At 45.3% G+C, this 27,738-nt stretch overlaps 1 protein-coding gene across 11 annotated transcripts in view; it reads right to left on the bottom strand.

Moving 5' to 3' along the window:
* The window catches only part of LOC113577336 (ADAMTS-like protein 1), an 85,873-nt gene extending 60,037 nt beyond the window's left edge, over nt 1-25,836 (bottom strand). For 2 of the 11 annotated variants that reach the window (XR_014115871.1, XR_014115872.1), the window contains exon 1: nt 25,530-25,831. Coding sequence is in view for 8 of the 11 variants with exons in the window: in XM_081694726.1 (XP_081550852.1) it covers nt 25,530-25,655 (126 nt within the window). In the remaining 3 variants the exon portion in view is untranslated. Of the gene's footprint in view, nt 1-25,529 lie in introns of all 11 variants that reach the window. The other 9 variants (XM_081694726.1, XM_081694723.1, XM_081694728.1 and 6 more) reach the window with 7 other exon arrangements.
* Between the last annotated feature and the right edge of the window lie 1,902 nt (nt 25,837-27,738).

Here is a 27,738-nt window from a genome sequence, read left to right on the forward strand (position 1 = left end):
TAAAAAAAAAGAAGAGGGTGGGGGTGGGCTTGGGAGGGGGGGGGGTGTCCAAGGACACCAGTGATTAAAGCCCAGATAAAAGGCGTATGTCTTCAGCAAATGACAGGGTCTTGGCTCACTCGAGGCAACATTACACCCTTCGGGGTAGGAGCCATCCTGGTTACAGTCTGTGACTTGCGCGGTGCGCCCTCAGGAGGAGGGGCTGCCACGGCGAAAGCCGCTGCCCCGAGAAAACAGAGGGACCTTCTTGTCATCGTGGCCCCTGATTCCTGACACCGTGTTTGGTTATTCAGCATTTTTGCTCTTACCACATGCCTTTGAAAGTGTACCTACGCTGCTCACGCAAGCCTTCGTCTGGCTGGACGGGGAACGGTGCAAATGAGCCGGAGTTAGATGCCTAGTTTGCGGAAAGACGAAAGGCAAGGAAAGCCTGGCACGTGGTCTCGGATGAAAAGATACCGCCAAATTAGGATTTGATCTCCTTAATCCCCCCCCCCCCCCCATCACCCCCATCACCTGCTGCTATTTCAAAAGGGTCTTAAAATAAGACATCCGTCTCTTTCTCCAGACCAGACGTCTCTACTAGGAAGCATCCTGCTAGGAAGCATGCAAGACTCCATTGCTGAAGAAAAATGTAAAGTTTGCTGAACAACATTTAGACAAGCCTGTGAAATACTGGGAGAATATAGTCTGGTCAGATGAGACCAAAATTTAACTCTTTGGATGCCATAATACACACCATGTTTGTAGGTCAAAAGGCACTGCATATCACCCCCAAAACACCATACCAACAGTGATGTTTGGAGGTGGGAACATCATGGTGTGGGGCTGTTTTTCAGCATACGGCACTGGCATGCTTCATATAATTGAAGGAAGGATGAATGGACAAATGTACCGAGACATTCTTGATAAAAATCTGCTGCCATCTATCAGGATGATGAAGATGAAACGAGGGTGGACATTTCAGCAAGACAATGATCCCAAACACACAGCCAAGGAAACTCTCAATTGGTTTCAGAGAAAGAAAATAAAGCTGCTAGAATGGCCCAGCCAATCACCTGACCTGAATCCAGTTGAAAATCTATGGAAGGAACTAAAGCTCAGACTTCATAGAAGGAGCCCACTGAACCTTCAGGATTTGAAGAGTATTTGTGTGGAAGAATGGGCCAAAATCACACCTGAGCAATGCATGCGACTAGTTTCTCCATACAGGAGGCGTCTTGAAGCTGCCATCACCAACAAAGGCTTTTGTACGAAGTATTAAATACATTTCACTAAGCGTGTTCAATACTTTTTCCTGTGTCATTTCTTATTATTACAACTTAATTTATGGACATCTATGTTTTGATTTCTTTGCATGTGTGTTGTTACCAACATCCGGTGAGAATTACATGTCAATAGCACCTTTTAGTAATATATTTACTTAGAAAATTGGTGACGTGTTCAAAACTTATTTCATCCACTGTAAATGTAAATTAGAATTATGATTTTTCCCTAATTGTTATTCCTATTTCGAGGAGAAATATGTTAACAAATAAATGTTTTTTGCATCCCTAAATTCTATTAAGTAATTAAAAGCCACAGGTCTACTCACAGTAAACTTCATGGTCTTTTACATTCAAAGTTCAAGTCACACATAATCTGAGCAATGCCAGTCTTCCCCCAGTGCCCCCCCCCCCTTACACAGCCATTTACCAAAGCCCACGTTATGTTGTTGCGAGTCTTTTTTCTAGCATAGAGGAGGGGGTCCAAAGGCCGGGACACTGGGGACATTTCTACTGTACAGCGCTCACACTGCAGTGTTGAGTCTCTGTATTCAAAAGAGACAGTGGTTGCGGTACTTACCTCTTTGTGTCCACACTTACTACCCTGTGCCCCAATCAGAGTGCCACAGTGAGACGTTACCAAATACACAGGGCAAATGCTGTAGTGTAAACTGCCAACTTGTTAGATTTGGAATGGAGTCGTGATGCGTTAGGAGGTCGGTCATGAGTGAGTTCTGCAAAGTAGTAAAAAAACATCTTAGGTCATGGAGTCCCTTTTGCACATACGAGTTGTGTTAAAATATGACAGCTGATGAATTCTAGTCTTCTCATGCTGCAGTTTCATTTGCATTTGTTTTTGCAAGTCAACCATCATATAAATCTGTTCTCAATCAATCAATGACACCCTCCTAGGGACTAGGAACGCTGCTACTAAGAACTAAGCTACTATTCATAGCATTTAGCTATAAATAGAAAAACTGACCAGTTCCGTCATCACTCTACCCTAATCATTCACAGGTGTTTGAACAGTGCAACGTGTGGAGCTGAAATTCCAGAACTTCAAGGAAGCTGGCAAAAAGATATGTTTAAGGGATGGACCTTAACCGCAGTACAATGTTATGACGCAATTCCAGCGAGGCAGGGAGCAGAGATCATTTTTAATCCTGTCACGAGCTGAAGATTTCACTGAGCAGTAGCACTCAAGTGACATGACGGATAAAGCAAGAAAATGGACGGCAGGTGGACTTCGCCAGATTTGGCAGTGAAGGAGAACTACAAAGACGGTGCTGCAAAACTGGTGGAATGTCCGGACCACCAAACGCAGCAAGAGAAAGGAGTGCTTCGGCAACACATACAGGTTCAGAGAGAGGCGTCAAAGGAGTGGGTTGACAACTTTTAATGAAGCAAAATAAACAGTTAGGTAATAATGCAACTTTATTTACAGTTCTTTTAAGAATTAAATGTATTGTTGGTTTAAAAAAGGCACAAAAGGATGTACGGCAAGTTGAAATTCTGTGTTGTTCAAAATATGTTGTAAACTGTAAGGGTATCTATTTGAGAGTTTCTCTGAGGTTTTTCCTCAGGGTTTGAAATTATTGTTTATAATGCAATATAAATGTCCTGTCAGAAAATAGGCTGGAAGGATCACCTTTTCCCAGTTGATCAATGGGAAACCCCTTGCATTTGTAAAGGAAAACACTCATTTGCACCAATGCAAGATTTTGAGTGCAATCAAAAATAGCCAATCAAAACAGGAACTACAAAATGGAACTCTTTCTGAAAGTTTCATAGAGGAGAACTTGAATGAAATTCTAATCTAAAGGAAAATCTTTATTAGTGAACCTTTATTAATAAAGACTATTGGCTGATTGCTGATTGCTTGAAATTCTCTTGCTCATAGATGTTTTTTTTCTGTTTTCTTTTGCACCTTTCAGGAATGAAGGTGTCTGGAATTTACTTCCTACGCCTGTTCAACTGACAGACCCATCAACTGAATTGGAATTTTTGTGCAATACTCTTACAGGCCCTGGCCTTTGGCTTAACAAAGGAGCCAAGAAATTGTCCAAAAAACATCTTGATTGCATAAAGGAATATAAGATTGCATATGGAGCATTCTAATGATAAGGATATATTATGGATTATATTTTTTAAAACTGCATAAGCAGCCAAGCAGAACGAGCAATGCTTGTATGGGGCTTATTTAATATTATAATGCAGCAGAACTTTGGGTGACCTGACAACCAAGAGGAGAGCAGTCAAAGAAACAGGGACTTTTTCACAGCCTTGTTTGCTCTGCATTCCTGACCTTAATCAGGAGCAATGACGTCAGTGCAAGTTGGAAACTCAACCACACACCCTGTGGCGGCATACAAGTTCTCGATATTCTTATGAAACATAAACAAAGAAAATTGTGTCATGAAATTGTGAAATCTTTTGACTAGGCATGAACTGACACAGGCGCTCCGGGGCCTGTGCCGACATGCGCAAAGCCCTGCGTGTTTAAAGGGGCGGCCCAAGGAAACGTGTGTGCCCTGGCGGCGGCTGCCATGCCTGGCTAGCCTCCAGCACCAGTACGCCCACCATAGCATTTTGTCTTAACTGTCCCTTTAACGGAATGACAAGGGAACTACATTGGAGCTTTCACTGGACACTGTGACTGAAAAGGTTTAAAGAAGCATTCTGTTTGAGCCAAGCAAAGACATGAGGATTGCATCTTTAAATGAAAAAAAAAGAAAAAAAAGTCAGCAATAAAAACTAATGAAGAATCAGTAATTGCATAATTAAAAATGTAATTGCATACTGGGAATTCAACAGCATCAAGTCCATGTGTATTATTGTTACTGATATAATCATGCTGAATCACTCTTCAGTGACTTAGATTTTAGTTATTTGAATCAAATAAAAAAGTTGATTTTTTTTTAGTTTACATCACAACACTTGTAAGTAAGCCATTTATCGTTTTGTAAACCATGATGACTTAAAACCCAATAAACAAACCTGAAAATACATAAATAAAGTTTTGTATGTTTCTTGCACATGTGAGCGGTATGAGAGCTCTCGCATTGATATATAAATCTCCACAGTATAACCCAAGACTACACTACTTTTCCCAGAGGAATTACAGTATACTCTTCATAATTCTATGCCTGTCTTGGACATGCAAAGTCCTTTCAAGGCAATTTTAAATTTCTTCCTGAATGCAATATAACTGCCATGGCTCCTTACAAACTTAACAATTCGCAAGAACCTCATAACTTCACATCATGCACTAAACTAAAACACATAACTTTTATATGGCAAGGCCATGATCCAAATAAAAAGTGCGCTAACCAGTCTCTTGGCTCCAGCAGGACTGGGGTTTGGGCCTGACCTGCTGGCTAGTCGCCATGGACACGCACTCCCTGAGCCCAGGACGGTAGCACACATAAGAGTGTCACGCGTGAATGGCCCGTGCTGGTTACACGGCACATCTCACGTCAGTCGAGTTGGCACAGAGACAAAAACCGCCCTGTTCAACCAGGCCAGGGCTGTGATTAAACTGTGTGGGTGTTAGGTTTAGTAAAAGGATTTAGTATGTAGCAAAAGTGCTGGCCGAAACCGTAAAGCAGAACTTTATATAGCGATCAGTACATGAATTTAAATCCTGATCCAGTGGAGCTGAGCTGTACATGTGTTCCTATATGAATATGCAGATATATTGCTGCATGGCTCCTCCAGATGTAATATGTCTATCAGCAACTCACACGTTAGCAACTTACTGTAGTCAGCACCCACTACTGGACAGTGAATTTCCAAGCTGGTGACTGTATTGTAACATTTTAGCAACACTGCCACGGATATGGACTGTTACGGTTATGATGTGGTGTAACTGAATCCAAACCAAAGTCGAAAGTCAAAATAATACCATTTTGCTGCCGATACGTCCGCCGTCAGCCCCACTTGTTAATCACACTGTCATAAACATGTCACCATTATGGCCATAAAGTTACAAAGAGTGTTACCAGGTAACTACCAGTCTTATATCCTTAGAAAGTCAGCTTCTGTCATGGTCCATTTCTGTGCATGCGGAATGGCACAGTGCTTTGCGGCTCTCTCTGAATGCTGACGGACCTCTGCCCACGCTCATTACAACCTGTATAACACGATAAGTGAACATGACCAACCGGCCTCCTCATGGTACGTAGCATGAAATCTGAAACCCCGGTGTGACCCCTAATGGCACTCGCGGGCCGGATCGGCGCGGACGAGCGCGTGGTCCTCCTCTGGTCGCTAAACCCCAGCCTCTGTTCCTGGGCCAGATGCGGGGTCGCGCTTCATCGAAGCTGCTGTACGTACACGTGATCCAAAGAGGCTGCAAGGCTCTGGTCGGGCTAAACACGACACCTCCACCACCCAGGCCTTTGGCACTTCCAGTACTCCCAGCATCAACATCTCGGAGAGGGGGTGAGGTGCCGTGGAGAATCCTGCGTGGAGAAGGACAGGCTTCGGACGCTGTCCTGTTGTGCACGAGCACAACAAACAGTCAGGGCCGTGTGACTGGCTCCTAGTTTGTTGCTTGGTTGTACAGACAAATTTGTGGGTAGTCAGAAAGAAAACTGAGGGGTTCCCCCCTCTAGAGTCACGTTCTAAATCAGTGTTTCAACTATGCACCTTGGGGTTTCACTTATGCACTCAGATTCCGCAAAAACCAGCTGCCTCGAGCCATCCGTCAGCCGAAGATGCTGGGTAATGTAGTCCTCGGGGAGACGCAACCCCGCCTGCCAACCTGAGTGAGCCGATGGCTACCGCGTTCCGAAGAGGAAACGGTGCCGTGCCCACATGGTCAGGATGGCTGTGGTTCCCACGATGGTGTGACAGATCACAGGACAGAGTATACAACATCCGTAGAATTCCCAAGCTGCCCGGTGTCATTTCCTAAGGCATTCCAGTCCTTCCTGTATACATGTGCTACATATTAAGCCAGGCAGAAGTTAGCCTGAAGATTCCAGATATTGCAAATTTGAATTTGAAGGCCGACATTACGAAAACACAGAAATTCCAGAAATGGTGGTAAGTGTTTAATTTCTTCTCTCTTGGAGTCCTGCTAATATTTCACAATATATGTAGACAACTAAGTGGACCGAGCTATATTGTTTGAGTGCAGGGTGAAATATTTTCCTGACATTAGTCCCATTTAGTCTGTGGAAACATCCAGGCAGGCTCAAATGTTGATGACTGTAGGTGTCCTAGGACATAAACAACCCATTTCATAACTTCCTAAACCTTGTTTGTCAGAAAGGTCTAAACACACCGAAACATTTCAACAAACCAGAAAAGTGTCCGAGTCGGCGAACAATTTCAGTTCCTATCGAGTTCCATCCAGGGGTGAGGGGGGAAGGGTCGCTGTGCTCTGACCACTCCGCCAAGAAGCACTGGGCAGGACATACTGGCCTGACACATTCACTCTGGTTTTGATTATCTACATCGTTTACCTCCCTCCGCCAAAGCCACTTAAGGCAAAAATGCCATTTGTTTTCCTGATGGCAGCTGTGACATGAGTTTCTGGCTATAGATTTCACTCAGGTTTGGGGTTAAATACGCTGACATTACCCCCCTCCCCCGGGTATTTACACACTATGCAGCAGTGTAATTCATAAGACCCTCTTTACTGCCTTGACTCAGTGGTGTTGGCTGAATTGTCTACAGTGACTAAGACTTCCTGGTGCCAAGCATGCCCTGTGCAAAGGAGAACGTAACTAGGTAATGAATTAAAAAGGGTTTGGACTGGGTGGCGGCTCCTGACCGGCAGCGGTGGTGGACACCCCAAGCACAGAGAGCAGGGCGTATCACAGGCATATCATTGGGCACTCTCTCATCTTCCAGCTGAGGACCATGGAGTGGCAGACAGCGATTGCCAGACAGGTTCCTGCACTGAGCAATGTTACGTGGGTTGAGATAAGGAAGGGCTGGGTTGATGAAAAGCTCCAGCAGCAGAACGGCTGAGAACGCAGTACTTTTCACACCTCATTTATACCTGCAGCTTGGCTACACCCACTGTGTACACAGTGCTCATTTCTGACACAACATGCTACGCAGGTGTCTAAGACCTGTTTATTGTACTGAACTCCAAAATGAGCTGACACATTACCATGAGCGTAAGTAGCGTACGCAGGAAAATCCCCAGTGTTGAATTAGGGTGGACCCTGAAGATCGCCATAAGCGTTCATTTGGTGGAAGGGATTTTGCAGTGATTTGGCCCAAAGGCTAAAAGGGCTCGTGTCCAAACAAACACTTTAAATACGTCTTTTCTCAAACCAGTTTCCTTGTAAAGGCTATGACATTTTGATAGTAGGAGTGGAACTGAATCACACAGCCTGACCAAAGCACAGCTCGAACGTGCACTCTGTCTGAGCAGAAGCGGCCCGGTGTGCTTGCTTCGTATGAAACCACAGGCACGCTTGTTCGATTGCCCCGGGCACAGGCGTGACGAATGCTGCCCTCGAGCAGCCGTTACCGCTCGCACGGACAAGCGGCCAGTGCCGCGCATCTTCGCGGTGCTAGCTTCCGTCATTGCTTTTCATCAGCGCTCATATTTAGCCCCAAACCACCTATGGTGGGGGGTGTAGTGGCGCCTTCGAAAGCCGTGGAGAAAAGAACCTCGGGTCGGCCCACCCTGAATTGCAAGTATGCCGCCATTGCGCGCACACGGACCAAGCCGTAGTTTTCGTAACGATAGCGGGTGGATAGCGGGTTTTTGTGTGTGCGCGCATACGCGCTGCGGTTTCGAGGCGCGTGTCTGTTCAGTGCTTTAATTAAGGCGGAGGGGGAGCGCGGTTTTGATTCGGGGGGCTCCTTCGCAGTCATCTGTCGCTGCTCATCACGGACGGGGTGGAAGGGGATTAGGACTGTCAGCAGGGCGCTGTAATGGCGCGGGGCGTTGGTGAGAGGCTCCCAACCACAGCCTCAGGCCACCGTGTGCGCAGTAGAGCTGGCAGTCAGCAGTGGGAGGTGGGGGGGGTTGGGTGGAAGAACTGTTCCGAGCTGCACTGACTCCATTCTACAGTGAACACACTCCATACGCAGGAGTGCACCACTTCAACCCCGATCTGACATTTGTACCGTCTTGCTACCCCCTTATATTCTAAAGTCCTGTTTCTATGTTGCATGCCATGTTTACACTTAAAGGCTCAGTAAGGACCTCTTGGAGCAGTGTCATGGCTACTGGACCTGAACTCACGGGCCCAACGAGTGATATAACCCTAACCCTAACCTGTACCTGCTTTGGACTTTCAGTTCAGCAAATTGCCTTCACAAAGTGGGAGCTTGACTCATATCTGTTGCCACCGCTGCCGAGAGTAACTGTCACCGTGAGAGCAGGGCACACAGCTGTTTTATGTTTCTTGTGTCCCTGTGTGCTTGAGCCAAAGGGAAAAATCCAGAATTGTCTCCAAAAACTAATGAAATGGAAAAGTGAGGATTCACAGTTTCATTTCGAACATCAACTTACCTATGGCTACAATGATTCATCTGAAATATCGAATCAGCTTCTGTAAATGATAGCTATTTTTAAAAATCTTTTATCCTTGCCACACTTATAAAACTTTCTAAGCACCCCTCTCTTTATACACTGGGCTAGTGGTACAAGACCTCCCAGAAGCCCCATTCCACAATCACTGTTTTCTTTGACAGGGACACAAACATTCTGGCAACCCAGCCCTTAACTGAAGCCACACGTCTCCACAGGCAAAACCAAGCAGGTCTGAAGTGGCTGATATAGCAATGACTAAAGGCTTTTAATTAGTTATAAAAGAGAAGGAAAAAAATAGGAGACAAGTCATCTCAGGGGAAGTTGCTCCAGAACATTCCATTATGACTTCAGCACCAGGGTTTAAAAAATTGCTCATCAAAAGTCATACATCTCTAGCTCATTTATGACTGGGGGCCCCATTCACTTGTAGCTGTTTCACATGAGCCGAACTACAAAGAAAGGTCTGTCATTTTTCAAGGAAGCCATGCTAAAGCTATTGGGTGAGCGCACCAGCTGTTGCTAGTGGAAAGCTGTTATAAACACTATTCAGTTTTGCACGTATGTACCCATGTGGGCTTACTTTTTTCCCCAGCAGTCTTCTCAAACTGCCAAGGTCCAAAGAATCTGTGCAGTGGGGCTAAATAAGCTAGATTTAACTAGCTATCTAGCTAACTCTCTAGGATTTTTTTTATAAAACCCATTTTCTTCTGTAAACATCATCTTAGCAATTTGAGCATTCCTCTGAAAATCTCCCAGGAAGATTATGCAGATTATAAACTAATTAGGTCCCTTTCAAACCGAAAGGTCTGTTATTTTTTATCTGACGGTACACATGGCTCTGTTCACTTCACTTTGGAAAGTTCAATAAGTGCACCCAATTTTGCGTAGTGTAGACAGCATGGGAAAAATGGGATTGCCCATACTGTATAATGGCATAATAGCATCTGTTATTACCAATACTGACGGTATTTCTGAATTGAGAGATGAGCTGTCCAAAATCCCACTCTAATCCTTAAAAAGGCTCCTGCATATTAGGTCGGCCTTTATAATGACACGTTGTCCTGTTCTACCAGAGACATCTTCAGAAAAAGAAGCTCTTACAAATTGTACAATATAAATGGATTTTGGCCTTTGCGACCGGCATAACATCAACACTCGATGTCAGGCAATCCTTTCCACTTGAAGGGTGACTGGAATCAACTGCGAACACGTCTGCCAGTGTTTCCATGTTTCCCTATGGTCATGTCAAGCAACACTGGCCCCTCACAGCTATGCTGCAGATGTAATTCTACGACGTGTTTGGTTAGAAAAGCGCTGATTGCATGTTCATGCACCGCAGGGTGGATGAGTACCATCGTTCATCGTGAGCACCCCATCAGCGCAGACCAGCGGAGCCCTTTAACGGTCACTTCCTTCAACTATACACTATTCAACATAAGCAGAAAGACATCTCCATGTCATCCACCACTTTGGCAGACAGCGAAGGTTAGGAAAACGTACATGGTGAAGGGCAACTGCCCTTACCTTGGTGTTACAGACGTTTACTTCGGGTGCAGTGGCAACACAGCGGAGACGCTCAAACTCCGCTCTCTGGCCGACCTAATGTGGCTCCAGGCCTACGGACACATCAAAGTGTAACGAAGACGTAGCACGCAGGCTATTGGTTAAACATTGATAATGTTCACATTTAGACAAAAGACTTACATACACACACACACTAATGATACACAACGAGGAGCAGGTGTGAAACACAAGCAGCAGGGCGTGGCCATACGGAGGAACACATGGACACACGAACGAACGCCCACACACACACACACACACACACACACACGGGGAGACGTTTGGGAGGAGGGGCCGTACCGTGACACAAAGCACCTAACCCGGAAAACTGGAACGTTTTACAAACCATGCTAATAAAATCCCCGGCCTTGCCAACCGCCCAACATTCCAGCTCCGCCAGCACTATTTAAATTCTTTAAGGCAGCAGGGGCGATTTATGGGACAGCATATGTGCGATCACTGTGTGGCCGGGCCGACAGTGCGCTGAGGGTCACCGCTTGCTACCCCCCAACTGTGCCGACTAGGGTACAGAGGGAACACTCTCTCGGTAGCCATGTTTGCTCAGCAGATTTTCAGCACCCCTGCCTTGCACAAATACCAGCATGGTGAGAGATGGCCCGTTTGTTGTCGCTGTTACCAGGAGCGACGTGGGCGGCTGGATACCCTGGTCATCTTCCCTGCTGGAAAAAAAAAGCTGAGGTCAAAAGTTAGCCAACAGTGCCCTAGGATCAAGCCCCTCACTGTGACACACCGAAAGCGAAACTGTTGGTCCTTTTTTGCGCAATATTTTAACACACGAGTATTTCTGTGTTGGAAAGTATATTTTCAGTCTGTGGAATGATCCTGTTTTCTTTTAGTTTAAATCATCCAGGAAACACCCTTTTTTCAGCTGTTTCTACAAATGTGACGGTGTAAAGGTTGTGAGTGTATTTGGATACGCTCCAGCTGTAGCTGGTCTGGTGTGGTCCACACGTGTGGTTACAAGAGTATGTTTACAGTAATTCACAATTTGGACTTCAACAGGAGCGAAGGACAGATGGAGCAGAGAAGCAACAGAGGGGCGGGGGAGCAGCTCATCTCGCCTGCGCAGCCATTAACGTGTCAACCGGTGTCTGCAGTCTCTGTAAAAGTCTCCATAGGCTTTGGCCCGAACGTGATAGCGCAGACCCCCGTTGTTAATCTGCCAGGGATGGCTTTGCACACCCGGCCTGACAGCTCGCTAACGTAACCGAGCCTACCTGTTCAGCCCTACTGCCGTGAGCTGAGGCCCGACAGCTGGCAGCAGGAGAAGCCCAGCTTGGCCCTCTTTTACTGGCCCCGGCAGTTACGAAAGGGCCTAATTATAGCCGGCACCGGGGGCTAAGTTTGGCAGCGCTTAGCGTGTTAGGGCTGCGTGCTCTCTGTACTTTGCTCCGAGGTGAAAGCTGCCACTGCAACAGACGGAATCCTGGGTGTGGCAGAGCCGCGATACGCGCGGGAGGTGGTTTGTCTGTTTGCCGTGTTGACCGGCGGAGGATGGGCTGCCTGCTCACCTGCGAGTTGACATCGCTGACTAAAACGCCCAGATACCTGCATATACCAGATACTTGGAAATGTCATGAAACGTAAACAAACAAACAAACAAAAAAAGCACATGAAATCTCTGTACTTATTATATAAAGGCTAACAGCTCGATTTAGCCATTCAAGAGGGCGAGGTGAGGGCAGAGTGGTTTCGTTCTGTTTGCACAGCTTAACGACAGCCGTGTCTGACTCAGTAATGAGCGAGGCAGCATGGGTAATGTAGTAGGGGCTGCGGAGGAGAGCAGCAGTAGCTGAGATTTAAAAACACTGGAATACCAACGGTTCCTTTGCTGACAAAGGTCATGGCACATAGCTCCTGAGGCAAAAAAAATGATCCCTCTTCAGTTATGGCGCCCGTGAAGGTCTCCAGCGTGTAGTCTAGACGAATGCCTCTCGCTGTGGCGCATTCTCCAGATGTGCTTCTTGGTGGAAAACTTTCGGCCCCATCGACAGCCACATACAGCTGCCTTGGCTGGCCTTCTGCGCAGCCGGCATCTGGGACAGGGGTAAACAAAACCAGTTGCTGGTGAGAGTGTCAGGCAGCCTGGAGAGAACGGCATAACTAATGAGGCCTCGAGCAGGTGTTCCCATCCACTGTCCTGCATCCGTGCCCAGGGGCTCACTCCGGTGGCTGTCTTGGCTCAGTCATGGATACTTAGCCTTTTATAGAGGTCTTATTTTCCTCAGAAAAAACAAACAAACAAACAAACAAAAACAATTGCGTCACTTGCCCTGAGAATTTAGACCGAAAGCGGTTGCACAGACAAAAGGGCTTTTGCCAGAATCCAGTGGGCACCGACTACCTTGTACGTAATCTCTCCAGGGTCCGCTTCGCCCGAGCAGTGGCGCAAAGAGCAGCAAGGTGAGATTAACTTGAGTGTTATGTGAACAATTTTGGCTATAGCACGTGCAAACATGCCAGAAATGGGCCTTTATCATGTTTCCCCCGAAATGTCTTTCGAACCATCAGTGAGGCCGGCACTGCTCTGCGCCTATACTCCGCCATGTCTTCCCGAGTTGCTCATTTGCCCTCCACGCCTGCTGGGCCAGGCAGGAGCTGGCAGGGGCCTCTACCTTCCCCCAGAATTCCCAGTGGGCTGCATCCCAAGAGGGCCCGCAAACTGTACCAAGCGCTTGGAAATTATCTTTTGTCGACACGAAATCTACATGAGGTTTCGCATTAGCGCGCGCAAAGTTTGGCTTCGGGTCACTCCGCAGAAACCGTTGATATTGAAGCGTTGGTGGGCATATAAGACTCCAGGGATCTGCCAGCCTGCTCAGAGGGAGAGAATACATCCTCAGCTTCTCTCACCCTCTTAAGGGATATTCCATACTGAAATTAAATTCAGTGTGAAGCGCGATCTGACTGAAACAGGCAGAACTTTTTGTGAGGTCTTTTGCGATGGAGAAGTGGACATTAGATAATGCATGCATGGCAAATAATGGCTGCCTTATACAAGGGGTAACACTACTCTGATATAAACTTATTTCATTATCGTGATAAGACTCCCGGAGTAAGCTGAACTGAAATCCAGTATGGTTACTCAATATGCAAGATCTACTAAGTGTCGCAATCCAGCTGAAAGATGTCAAAGGGTGGAACAGGAGAATCACAGAACACTCACTTAACACGAATGACCCCCAGTAGGCTTTGAATTTTTATGCCACTGACAAACCTGTTGGGCTATCCTATTACCTTTCTTTGTCCCCCCCGCACTCACCGCACAAAACGTGCACGAAACATAGTACGTCCACAGACGGAACGATCCATCTTGACGGACGCGCTGTCCCAGTGCCCGCCAGGCCATACATGAGCTAAATTACTTGAGGACGAAAGAAAGAAAATGAAAAAGTAGAGGGGAAAAAAAATGAAATCTTGCTTAGCGTGTGATACACTTCCCGTAAGGTATTGCTGAAATAGCAGGATACTAAAGGGCTAAAGGAGCTCGGGTTTCAGTCTGATAAGTGTGCGATTACCTTTCACTGCTTTGCCAAAAAAAGACTTTGCAAAATAGGTGTGTTTGTGGGGTTTTTTGTGTGTGCGTGTGCATTAGAAAACATGTGTTTTACATACTATGAAGTAATATTCAGCCAGAGTGAATTATATTACATGTATCACAGTTCAAGTGATGTTCAAAGGCATTAAAGTTCAAAGTTTATGCATACAGACAGACTGGAGTAAAACAGGGCAGATGCCAATATCACTGATTCGGCTGTTATTAAACACAAGAAGAACCGACTTCCAATACAATCAAGATGATCTCTGACATTTAATGAATCACGATTGCGGCCTCCTTTAACAATCAGAGGTCTGTGTGCCAATTCATCCCCTTAACCGCAGCCCATGCAAAAGCTGGCCTCATTTTAGGGGTTAGAAGAGGTTCTGCTCTCTCATGGCTACCCAGCCTATAAAGTAATGCCTCTAGCAGGTATACAGGTAGTCAGCGCTCTGTTAATCTTTAAGAGCAAGATAGGCGGGAAGCAGAGGATTTGGGGTCAAAGGTTGGGGGAAGAGATGCACATCAGACAGGAAGGGACAGTTAGGAGAGGGAGCCATACTGTTCAGAGGAACTCTCTCTTTCTCTCTCCGTTTCTCTATTACTTGCAGAAATATTTCAGACTACTTCTGAAAATATTTCAGACTACTTCTGACATATGTGGCCTTTTGGTTCTGAAAGAAATGTTGCCAGTTCAAACAGTGCAAGGTTATAGTTAGGTTTCAAATACTGTTCTGGGGCCCCAACATTCAGTTTTCTCTTTTGTCTCACTATTAACCAGCAAACGCAGTATTCACAACATAGACTGACACTGATATTGTGTCAAAGTTACAGGAGCTGACCATCTCACATTTAGAGATGATTCACTGTTTCTAGAACATTAGTACTTTAAACTGAAGCTTTGTTGTTATTAGAATACAGTACCAAAATCTCCTCTGACTTCACATGTAACCTGATACTGCAGTAAATTTACAAATTTAAAAAGTAAGATTATTATGTTTTTAGGGCAATCTTGGATAAATGACTGGGATTCTACTTTTTTTGTATATGCAGTTATTTCACAATGGGAGGCTGTTTTGCAGTACTTGGTTGTCTTATAATAAAATCCTTAGTGTGGATGCACTTGCTTTAAACTGTCATGTGCACTATTTTAAAAAAGCAGAAATTGTTGCACACTGGTGTTACAATGAAGCAGTAGAGAGGAGGTGCTCCACAAGTCAAGGTCATGCTCTTAGACTTTTAATGAGTTGTGCAGACTGGGAGTTTTGAACCACAGACCCTGCAGTGGGAGGACATGGATCTAAAACAGGGACAAACATGGGAAGCCTTCCTGGCGTGTTAAAGCAATCCCTGCAGTGGGGATGATGATATTATTATTATTATTATTATTATTATTATTATTATTATTATTACTACTACTACTACTACTACTAACACTAATCCATCCAAATCAAGAGGTCTATTTGGAAAAGAAAATAATGCAAAATAACGTTATCATAATGCTGGGCTCAGATTACTGAAATTAAACCAATCAGCCAGCTTTCCGTTGGTCTCTCGGAAGATCATCGGGGCCGGGCATCCCTGGCCGGGGTGGGGTGCAATCGATGGTTCTCTCCGGCGCCCAGAGGGAGGAGTTGCCCGTGAGCCTTTCCCAGAAAAACGGGTGAAGTAGGCCAAGGCCAGGTAAAGCAGCGGCCACGGAGGTGTGGGAGGGTGAGCGGGCACTCCGGAGACCGCGCTGACTCCAGTGTGTTTACAGCACTGTGAGTCTGGCAATGGCGAGTATTTTAACACTGAATGCATGCTGGTACGCACAAGAGTGCACAGTATAGAGGGGTTCTTTGTGCCTGTGCTGAAAAATAGCCTCCGTTAATTTGCTTATGTCACCGACAGCAAAATGTGCTCCAAATGGCTCAGCACCTGGTCAAAGATGTGCAACGTCGCCATATTCACTGTTGTGCGAGTCTAAGATTTGTTAAGAGTGCCCACTGACATCAGGGGAATGATAGATTAAGAAGCGCAAGGTACAAGGCAGTAAGGTGATGAGGCTCAATATTAAGCTAATGATTAACATGTGACATACCGCTATACTCCACCCCACGGCCTCCACTCCACGCAGGCACTGTGCAAAAGGAAGTCTGTTTACACCCGAGCTCCGGTAAGACACACCCATTGTCTCGGAGGGAAAACAATATATCCCTGGCTACTAATAAGGTGAAAGGTTAGTGGCGGTTGGCAGTAGACATGGTCCCGCCCTGTCCTCCAGAGGCCTAAAGGACTGCCACGCCTCGAACGGGCACGCAGCCCATTACTGCCCACTGAAGGTCAGAGTGTCACAAACACAAGTCCTGTGCTCGCTCGCTCTTGCGAGTATTTCCACGTGTAGAGGCCTAGGCGTGTGCGGCTGGCTCTTAGCCAGGGGCAGACACGTCCGTGCAGCACCCAGACACCACCCGACCCCTCACCGCCTCTTCTCCACCATCTCACCCTCTGCACCGACATCGTGAGATGTCAGATAGTGTCAATCAGAGCTGTGTGGGCACATTCTCCTCGTCTTGTATTTCTTGTACAAGCCTGTAACATCCTGCTTCTCTCCGCGTGCATCTCCTGTCCACTAATTTCTCTGTCACGAAAACAATCTCCTTGTTTCTACACTGAGTGATATGGGAGTACCAATGGCACTGTGTATAGGGCAGAATTGCATAAAACTTTATTGGATGATCAGGGATCTGTCACCTTCCATTTATGTAAAATCTTTAATAACTTTTATAACTTTGCTGTGAACTAACAGGAGGATGGCTTTTTACGAACAGAAACATTCAGTGTGTCTGGTTATAGTGACACTGAACTTTTCACACTTCATGTTTAAACCACATCAACCTGAACTCAAAATATAATTTTTAACCTTATTAACTCAGGCCCGCATACCTTACAAACTAATGTCATATGTCTTTGACAAAATTCTTGTTTTCTTGTAATGTTTTCCTGTGTAAATGGATGGAAGGTAGGCAAAAAGGAATATGAACCAATAATATCATGTCATGTTTTTCCCAGCTTCTTTGTATTAATACCAGCTACAGGTTATATTCTTCTATATTTTCTAACCCAACAGCCAAATTGCCCTCAAAAACTACCCCCTCAGGCAAAATAACCCCTATAACCAAACGCCCCAGAACAACTACCCTATCAGTCAAATAACCTCTCAACTACCACCAGAGCTATACACCCACACCTTCATCTACCCCATAGGCAATTACCCCTCAACCCAAATTAGCCGCCACAGCACAACACACACAGCTAAATAACCCCTCAGCTTGAACTATCCCAAAGCCAATTACCCCTCAATAGCTGACCCCAAGCCCCATACTACATTTCATACTGACTGCACTCATCTATCTACCTGTTGCATCCTTTCCTTCATCCCTCCATCCTTCCATAAGAATCCATCAACTTTATAACTCTTTCAGCTATAAAGGTAGAACAACTAAATTTGCTGTACTGATTGAAATATTAGGCCCAGTCATCCAAACTGCACTCCACACTGATGGTTCTTCTGTATTCACTGCTTCAATCCTTTCCTTCATCCCTCCATCCTTCCATAAGAATCCATCAACTTTATAACTCTTTCAGCTATAAAGGTAGAACAGCTAAATTTGCTGTACTGATTGAAATATTAGGCCCAGTCATCCAAACTGCACTCCACATGGTTCTTCTGTATTCACTGCTTCAATCCTTTCATTCATCCCTCCATCCTCCCATAGAAACCCAATGAAGTCCCTTAAGTTTAAAGATATAGCCTTCATAACACTGGTAAAAATATTCAACAGCAATAACTCAGACTAACAATAAAATAACTAACTTTCTTGCACTAATGTTATACGAACGTTTTCATAATGATAAAATAACGTTCTTGGGCCAATGTTGCACTAACATTACATTAACATTCTCTGACTAAAGTTATACTAATGTTTTTGAAGTGACATTAAAACAATGTTTTCGCAATAACGTTAAAATAACTTTCTTGGGTCAAGGTTAAAATAAAGTTATCAGGCTAACGTTATGTTAATGTTTTTGCAACAATGTTATTTTAAACAGTCTCAGACTAACGTTAAAATACCGTTCTCAGACAAATGTTATACTAACATTCTCACATTAATGTTACATTAACATTCTTGGACTAATGTTACACCAACATTCTCCCAAAGTGGTATAGTCTTAGGGGTTATTTAGTTGTTGAGGGTCATTTTGGATTAGGACTAATTGGCTAGTTTGCAAAATACTTGTCATTATCAATTACCCTCTTAGCCTTCAGTTTTCAACCACAACTACAGCAACAACCAAATAATCCCTTAGCCTCAGTGGCACTACAGCAAATTACATTTCATTTTACATTAAACAGCATTTAACATCACTTAACAGCATTTCAGGATTTCAACAGCATTTCAATATTCAATCTTACATTTCAAAAGCATGTAACGTCATTTAACAGTATTTATCGGGTTATCAAATTTAAAACAGCCTTTTATTCGTATGTACCTGCTGTGTCTGCTTTTAGATCCTTTCATATAGAATATAATCTACCATAAAAATTTAGATTTCACCACCACTATGCTGCTTCTGTAAAACTGTAATTTATACTGTAAATATAAATCGTGAAACACTGTAATCTGCTTTCTAATGTCCATGTGAATTTGTATACCTAAATGTATATTTTGCTGCTTTGGGAAGGCTGTCAATGAAATAGTTATGCTCACGTATATAGACAATAAAGACTCTGACTCTTACATACTCTTCTAATCTTTTATAGAAATCAGTGATTTCAGAAGTATTTTTACAGTATTTTTAAAATAGAAGTGTAAATAATTACTCTAAGAGCCAATGAGTACGACATTTAAATCTATTCAACAGGTCTATTCTACAGCAACAGGTCCGACGCCATTACCAATAAACATAGAAGGGACTTTAAACAAGAGAATTTGAGATTTCCATAACTGAGATAACCAAATTTCATTGTAGTTTATACGTGTTTGCAATACTTGAGCGACATAGCTGTATTTTTCAGGTTCACACAGAGGACTAATTGCGGTGCTACATGCGCACAGTGCGATTTGGGCATAGCGCTCTGAGTCATTTGCAAATGCAAGAGGCTGCTGAGCTGTGCAGTGTGCATGCAACCCAGAACTGCTTTACAGCCTTTTGTGTGCTTGTCAAAGGACATCGTCAAACACCATTCATCTCAAATCTGGGCGGACGTCCACAGAGCTCGAAGAGACGAAACTTCATTCTTAATTATCCCTGAACTACGTAAATGTAATATCACTGGAGAGGAACCACACCTTACTTGACAGTTGCTCTCGGTCTTATTCATACTCATTATTTTGTGGATTTGTTTAAGAAACAAATCAGTAATAACAAACCTAATTTAGGACCCGTAATCCTTATAGAATATAAGGACAAAATTGATAAATGTCAGCTTTGTATCTTTTTTTATCCACCGTATCTTAATCTTGTGGTAAAACGTACATGACAATAAGGGTATTTGTAGTTATAACTGTCATTGTGGAAGTCAAGAAGAGAAGGCTAACTGCACTGGTGAACGAAGATCATTAGGACAGGACTCAAGATGACAGTACATGGCAGGCACTGAGCGATACTGCTTGTGGCTGAGGGGATGCCTCTATTGTCAGTGTGTTGTCTCCATCACCTGCTGAAGTGTATTTGGTATGGGAAAGTACTGCTTGCCACATATACAAAAATAGTTTCCGATAATTAATAATGCAAAATAAACCCCGCCCTCCTTTTAGAAACAATTGCATGGAAAAAAAACACCCAAACTGTCAGCATTGCATACTGTGGTTCAGCCTCGATGCCTCGTCTTGATATCAGCTTCAGGGTTCAGTAACCCACCTGTCAAAGCTCTGTCATGACCTATTAAACTTTTACACTTCCACAGTTAAAGGAATTCCCCACAGACAGAGGGGCCGGACGCTTCATAAAGCATGTGCTCTGGTTCCTATGGCTACCTGGCTGGGGGAGTTGGGTGTGATTGGTGGAGCCCGCGCGGGCTGGCGCTTTCTCTGAGACAGGTCAGGGCCTCTATAACCAGCCGGGGTGGAAACGGCCAAGCCGGTGTCCGCCCAGCTTTGGGTCCTGCTTTCTTAGCACGCGTGCATCAGACTCACGTGGGGAGATTCAGGGAGAAGGACATGGCCTCGGTAAGGAATTCTTTCTGTGGGAATGGCTAGGGTGAGATGAAGTGTTGAGGGTCAGCCTCATAGTTGTCGTGGAAGCGGGAGAGCCTACGAGAGAACTCTGAACCACTGTGGCAACAAGTACCGCTACTGGGCTTATGCTGTACTCATACGCGGCCTGCAGACGGCAAGGACTGCACAGCCCTCGATGGTGAACACACCCAAAACCTCTCCGGGCTGGCACACCACAAATCCATAAATACATAATTATGCATGTACTCCCTCCAACTCCCCCCCCCCCCAACCCACACATTAATGCGCTCACTTCGAATTACTTTACACACAAATCTCCCTTAAGACGCATAAATTGCCATTAATGTGGATGACAGTTCTCTACGGTTCAGAAACAGTTCAGTTGGCTGCTATGGAAGACATGGGAGGGATAGGGAAAACATTATGTCTACAGGATCAGAGGTCAAGCATGTGGTGGGACGCTCAAAGCGTGCTGCAAGCCAGCGAGGACTTCTGTCCTTCAGGCTTGGACACTTTGGACAGGAGAAATTTAAGAAGCTGTTATTCATTTTAGCATGTGGATTTCAGTGACAGCACCTCCACTGCATTTAACCTGCCATCAGTAGACTCGAGTACACTATACTTATGTACACATGGTCACATGAAATGGACACAGACTATGAAGAAGGTCTCTTTATTGAACGTTTGAAAAATGTGAGATACAGTGGGGGTTGCCAGGTCTGTGCACAAACTAGTTCGAGCATGTTCTCTGTGTGTGTGTGTGTGTGTGTGTGTGTGTCTCAAAAAACAAAAAAAAAGAACAATAAACAAAAAATAACCCAAAAATCCATCATTTCTCTTTTTCCCACACTGCCGTGGAGTCCTGTTTCAACAAAGCGCATGTAGAGACGGGAAGCAGATGTGCCGGAGCACAGGAAACGTCGCCATCCTCACAAACACTCGACGTGGTGAGGCACGGAGACCCCGGAGCTGCCCTCTTCACCATCACCAGCTCCAGTAGCACCACCCCAACTCCGTCCTCAACCTCCCTCAGTCACTTGACCCTGTGACGGAGTCCACCCCTCCGTCACACCCCCATGCTTCTCTGTCCTTCCTTTGTCCATGCCCCTTGCTTGTATTTCCTTTGCACCCTTTGCCTTGCGCTCTACCCCGAGGACTCCTGTCTCCCGCTGTGTCGAGCTACCGTTAGAAGATCGCAGATCTGCGTTTTCCTTTAGGAGCAACTGCACGCAGGTGTAAGCACGCGCGTGCGTGGGCGTCCGATAATTGTGGGTCGTTCTGCCATGCGACTCGCAGACGCACGCGCCCACGCACCACTGCACGCACATGCGTGCCTACATGCACAAACACACACGCAAACCTTTCTCCCCTTTAGTTCTCTTCCACTCTTTCGGCCTGCCACGGCCATTGGCGTTTTCAACTCCTGTCCAGGAAAGCTGAAGGGGGACGAGGTATAAAGAGACAAACAGTGGCCCGTCATCCGGATAGGAGGTGTGAGGACTCCCTGGAGCCAGTCCCGCCAGTCTTCTGGCGAGGATCTAAGAGGCAGCAGCCAGCGTCTTCATCTGCGGCTCTGAACAACAACGATGAACAAACCTTGCGCCGTCTGAGAGGCGGGAGTGGGGGGAGTCTTCTAAAGCCAGGTGGGGGCGAAAGAGGTCAGTGGCTAAAGTGAGATGCGAGACAGTGGTTCAAAGGCTCCAGCTGGTGGTAGGGTGCAGCTGGACTGAAGAACCAGTTGGATTATCTACTGACGACCTCTGCATTTCCATCATTGTAAATCAGATGCCAAAGTCAGGTGAGCGGTAAACAGTCACACACATAAACTCAGGGTGGTGGAGAGAGAACTGTCTCGTGGCCCTCTGTTGCTTTAGTGCCCTCTGCTGGCCATGGATGGTCAATGACGCACTGGTATGCAGAACTGTGAGAACTGCACAGACGTTTGAACTAAATAAATAAATAATGCTTTGTAATTCTGCACTACAACGGTTTGTTATGTTTCTCATTACTGTTCAATATCCCCAAGGCCTTTTACTGCTTCTAAAAAAAATAAAAAAATAAAATAAAAAAAGGTACTGTACATGACAGCGCCTTATGGTTCACAACTCTGCTTTCAATTCCTGACGTTTCATAAGAACCTGGCCAGAAACACCACTGCCATGGATCCAGCTCTCTTCAGATGTCTTCATCTCTCAGCAGTTCTGGCTCCCTGTCTCATGACACTTCACCACGGCAGGAGGAGAAACTTTGCCAGCCTCGCGTCTCTCTCCCTGAGAGCCAATGACAGTTCCCTTCCTGCTGGCTGATGGATGAAAGAGACTGACCGGCCAACAGGATGTCCCGCAAGGAGACAGGACACTGACCTCCTACATAAGACCTCAGTTCCATATGCCTACTTAAATAAACAAACAAACCTGTGACCCTCTACACGGGTCCTCTGTAGCCTTGCTGCCAAAATGCAGATTAACCAGATTAACCAAATGTAAACCAACACGCTCTCGTCGATCTGTTTCCCGATGTCAGATTAGGGCCCGATGGGATGAGCTTTCATGTGCAATCGCTGGTTAGACCAAAAACTCAGAGCCTTGCTAACGAGTGCCGAAGCCGGCCTCTCGAACGCTCCATTTAGGGTATACATCTGCATGGAACTGGGTGCGGTCTGAAGCAGTGAAATAATGAAAAATAAACAAACTTCCAATGACCAGCAGAAGGCTGGATGACTGACCGCTCCACTGTGACTCAGTAATGAATGGCGGACATAAAGATGAAACACAGAGTTAATACAGCTTCCGCGCCAGGAAGCAGACAGCTGCCAAGGGCATTTCTGCATGTGCACCCTAAGCGTCTTGCAAGCATTGAAATATGTGGAGTTGCAAATTAACTTACAGGCCAGGTCAAATATACAGTACATGATCATCAGAGAAGTCCCTGCGTGATCCACCCTGATGGGTCAGAGGTCAGGAACGCACTGCAGGGTTTTCCTGTGGAACTGCTTTATGGCCGCTGCTCAGGGCTTCTCGTGACTTCAAAGCCTGACTTAACTGTACAAAAAACCCCATTAGAACGCAAATATTTGGAAAAGCCTCTGTTTTGGGGTTTGCTAGCACAGAACGAATTTTATATCAAATCTCGTATATGTCAGTGGACAGATCAAGCCCATTTGCTCATCAAGTCTGACTAGCTCTGGGAAAATTCAACACTGAGACGATTCTTGCAGCGAACATGGACTATTTACGGTAGATAATGCTGCGTATGATTTATTCTCCGTCAATAAGAAGGCATGGAATTTTCTGGAAGAAACATTTCTGTGGCTGAGAACATAATTGGGGATTATGAAACAACAGCCTAAAAATGAGAAAAAAAAAAAACCCAACCTAAAACACTGACTTCTTCATCCAGAACTCTTCATGTGCCAATTGTGTGTCAACAGCTTTTTTTTTCCCCTGCAAGCTCGTTGAACTCAGTCAAGAGGAAAGCGCCAAGCTGTGAAGCACGAGCCGCACCGGTTTAGCTCTTGTTATTTGAGGCCTTGCTCTGCTTTGTGGAGCATTTACCGGGCTGTGCCATTTGTGCTGGAAGTGAAGGTACTCGCAGACGGCGGGGCCGGCTCAGTAGGGCCAGCGGGCACATTGCTACGTCTAGAACAAAGGGGGGGGGGGCCCTGTTTGTTCTGCCAAGACCATTAGCGCGAGGGCAGAGCGTTCTTCCGACGCGACACACACGTCGCACGGCCCTGCGCGCGGCAGGCGAGCTCGGGAGAGTCGGTGCTCCCCTGGCTGCCGCGAGCAGAGCGATGCTTCTCTTCCTCGCTCCTGAGGGGGCGAGGGAGGAACAGAAAGTGTCAGAAAGAGAAGAGAAGAGGCCCCACGTCTGAGAAATGTTGCGCACAGGGGGCAGGTCAGAGAGTGGGAGACGCCGCTTTTGAAGTGGCTGGTGGGAGAGCCGGTTAGAGCCGCCGGAAGGGAGGGAGAGCGCAGGAAAGACAGCGTAGAGAGAGGGAGAGAAAGCGGCAGAAGAAGAGAGTAGAAACACAGGGAACGGAGAGCCATACCGAATGAGCTGAAGAGAAAGAAGAGTGTGAGAGTGCCAGAGTGTGTGCGTTTGAGAAAGAGAGAAAGAGTTGCATGGGGAAAGAGGATTATGGAAATCATCAGATAAATACCACAACAGATGTTTGCCAAAACCTTAGTAAGAGTGTGTGTGTGTGTGTCAATCAGATCTCATTTGCTCCTATTTTACACGTTTGCTCACTGTAAATTGAATAGCTGGACCTTCCCTGCACAAATCATTTATCAATAGTTCCAAATTGTAGATTTAGAGCTGGTGTCTTTCAGAGGCAAAAGACATAAGGTTTTACTTGTGGCTTCCATGCTGAACTACTGTTTTAATCCAATTCTGCAGGATTTGTTCCATAAGAAAGGGCAAAAGGCAAATCTGTAATCATGAAGAGAAACAAAACCGGCCTGGCTTGGCTTGACCACCACAGCATGTGCCAACACAAATATAAACTCAGAAGATGTTGTCCTCACACTGGCAGGTGTGGAGTTGCCAGGACAACAGTCCCAGATAGGAAGCAGCAGACACGCTGTCGTCCAGTTGTCTGAGAGAACATATCATCTTTTAATGAGCCTGACATAGACATTTGACCTTCCAGCAGACCACAATCCAAACTTTTCCTCGTCTGGCATTTAGAGGTGTTCATCAACAAATGTTTTACAACTTAATTTATACTAAAAACTTCACCTGGCTTTATGTGATTTCCAAAAAGGAAAATGGGTTGAATCATACATTAATACACATTACCGCTCAGTTATTTACTTAACAGAAACGTATTTACGTTTAATCGTGTTAAAACATTTTTAATGAACTGGTATAAAAGGACAACTTATAAACAAACCCATCGGTGTGTATGCTGTCTGACAGACCAGCCTTGAACAGCCTGGGCCCGGTCCGGTTCTTCTTGCCTTCCTCAACGACCTCCACTGAGGCTTTTCATTGCGGACACAGACTCACACACACATAATCGGAGAACGCTACGGCCGAACCCGGGACATATCGCTGAAATCACGGCGCCCTACTCCCCTGGCCCGTTTCAGCGAATTAACCCGTGGAAAGCTTATTCCACTTCTCAGCACACCATTTCAAATAACAGGAGGCTGGCGGACTTGCCGTTTTTATAATTGCTCATTTTGGCTCATCATCTTTGTTTCACAATCACTTTATTTGCACAATAACATTAAAAAAAACCCCTAAACGCACGTTCACTCATTCAGGTACGTCCACCTTGGCACGCGTAAACAGCGCGCAAACTGAACGCTCCGGCAAAAACCGGACGGTTTCTCATACGATGCCAACTTTGCCACTCGACTGACAATAAAGGATTATTCGTTGGTTAGGGGGAGAAATCTTACCTCGAGAAGCAACACAGACCACATGAGAAGAAGTGCCGCCGTTCCGCTCATGCTAGCTCTGACACGCTCGCCGGGGTCCAGCGTACTGAGCCTAACGCACGCTGGAAGCGCGGATATTCTCACCATTATCACGCAGCCTCGGCGCACTGGAAAAGTGGCTTTGGTGCCATGACATTTCGCATCTGAGTCCAAATTTGTTGTCTCCGTGGAACACGTTGTCGCTAAATTTATGTTTGCATACCAGGCGCGCGTCAGTGAGGGTCTCTCCCACCTTAGATTCTTAAAGAAACAGTCTCGGGACTTTTAAGAAGACCGACGTTAATCAGAACATTCAGAAATTACACCGTGTCCCCACCAAGTCTATACCACGATGTTGCTACACGTGGAGTTTTTAAAGCAATCTTTCAGCCTTTAAGGCACACATCTGTCATTTTTGTTGCGATTAATGTGTGTGTGAAACTTAACAAGAACTTACAAGAACATGACGGGCGCAATTAGTGGGCTCTATAACGCATATTTTAACCTAAGAACGGACTCATCTCTGCTCACTCCTCAAGGCTGTTTGAGAAGCAGACATTCTTTCCTGAATCAACATTTTCTTTCTTTCACCTCAGAAGTTGTGATACCTGTCTACCCCAAATGCACATCACATTCCACCCCTAGACAAGACTGACAAAAAATCTTTGGAAGATCATGTTTGTTCATGCAAAAAAAAGAAAAGAAAAAAAGACTGCTTTTTTATGCGCACAAAACATAACGGGAACTGCTTAACCCGCTGCCATTGTATGTTTAATCTCACTTCTTGGCTGCTGTGAAATGTAGCAGCAATTTCAGTCTCAGTCTAATTTAATCAGGTCTATACAAGTTATAACTGTTTCATTTCTTTCATCTGTTAGTCAACAATCCACCAGACTAGACGATGGAAAAGGACGACATCCAATTCACAAAGCTGTTTTGTTTACATTAAGATTTTCTAAGCAGGGCAAGACCGCGGTAATGACGTTTGGCTGGAATGGCATTTACCGTTCCATCCTTCGCAGAGTTTAAAGCTGCGGTGCGCGCTTTGAGAGCAGCACAGCAGAGCAGGCATTCTTGGTATGAGCTACCTGAATTGCTGGCTGACACGCGGGCTTCAGTTCAGCTTTAATCTCCATTAGCACGGCACGCAGAGGAACTCAAGCGTCCACGCGTGATGAACTCCGTCGCTCGCCCTCCTCGGCTGTGGAGGATGAATGAAGCCCAGCCCGTTACAAACGTGACGTGTAATGGTGGGGTTTTAGAACGTGATGGTGGCCGTTATAGAGCATGTTGGTAACAGATGTCCTTCAGCTCTCATCTGAGACATGTTTGGCACGTTTTTCTTACAGTCACAAGGTTTGAATTTAAGGAAGCCGGTTCTTTCCTTTGTGCAAAGAGGGCCTCGGAGTTATTATTTGCTTTAGACTGCTATCAGAGCCTTTAAAATGGAACCTTTGCAAAGATCGATGCTGTTATACTGAGTTTTTTTTTTTAAATCACCCAAAAAGCGTCCAAATGCTCATTAACTGTCATCATGTGGGCAATAACTTAAAAAAGTGTTAGCTGCCAAAGGGAGATAAGGATTGGTAAGAAAATCCATCAAATGATGACAGACATGGGCATGTGTGCAAAACAACCTTAAAGAGTCCTTTATGAAATCTCGAAATCTTTAAACCTCTTTGATGTACCTAATGGCAAAGTGCCTACAGTGCATTCACTGCATTTAGCAAATAGGGCTGTAGTTGTGAATACTTTCACACTGATTGATGATTCATGGCCAGACATGCTGTAAACCCTGGCACTGACTGGTAGATTGGATCAGACTGTATCGTCAGATATTTTAATGAGTGGTATTTTTTTTTTTTAATAATTCCATTTTAATTCTCCCTTTTCACACCTAAGATGTTATCTTATTGTTATTATTATGTGTGTTTCTTGTTTTGTGCACATCTGTGTCTTTCTGTGCATGTGTGCTTTGTCTCAAACTCCCCTGTTTTTAAACTGTTTGACACCAAAGCGAAGTTTTAGGCTAAGCATGCCACGTGCTGCCAAAAACGTGCGCCTCAAAACGAGAATCTCCAGACTGCCAAGCCCTCGCCATTTAACTGATGCTCTGTATGCAGCAAATGCTTCGGTGAGCATAAGAGGGATGGCAAGCACAGCATGGTCAAAGGTCAAGGACTCAAATCCG

The sequence above is a fragment of the Electrophorus electricus genome, chromosome 13, assembly GCF_041902795.1.
Source record: "Electrophorus electricus isolate QZ-2024a chromosome 13, ASM4190279v1, whole genome shotgun sequence".
NCBI classification, from domain to species: domain Eukaryota; kingdom Metazoa; phylum Chordata; class Actinopteri; order Gymnotiformes; family Gymnotidae; genus Electrophorus; species Electrophorus electricus.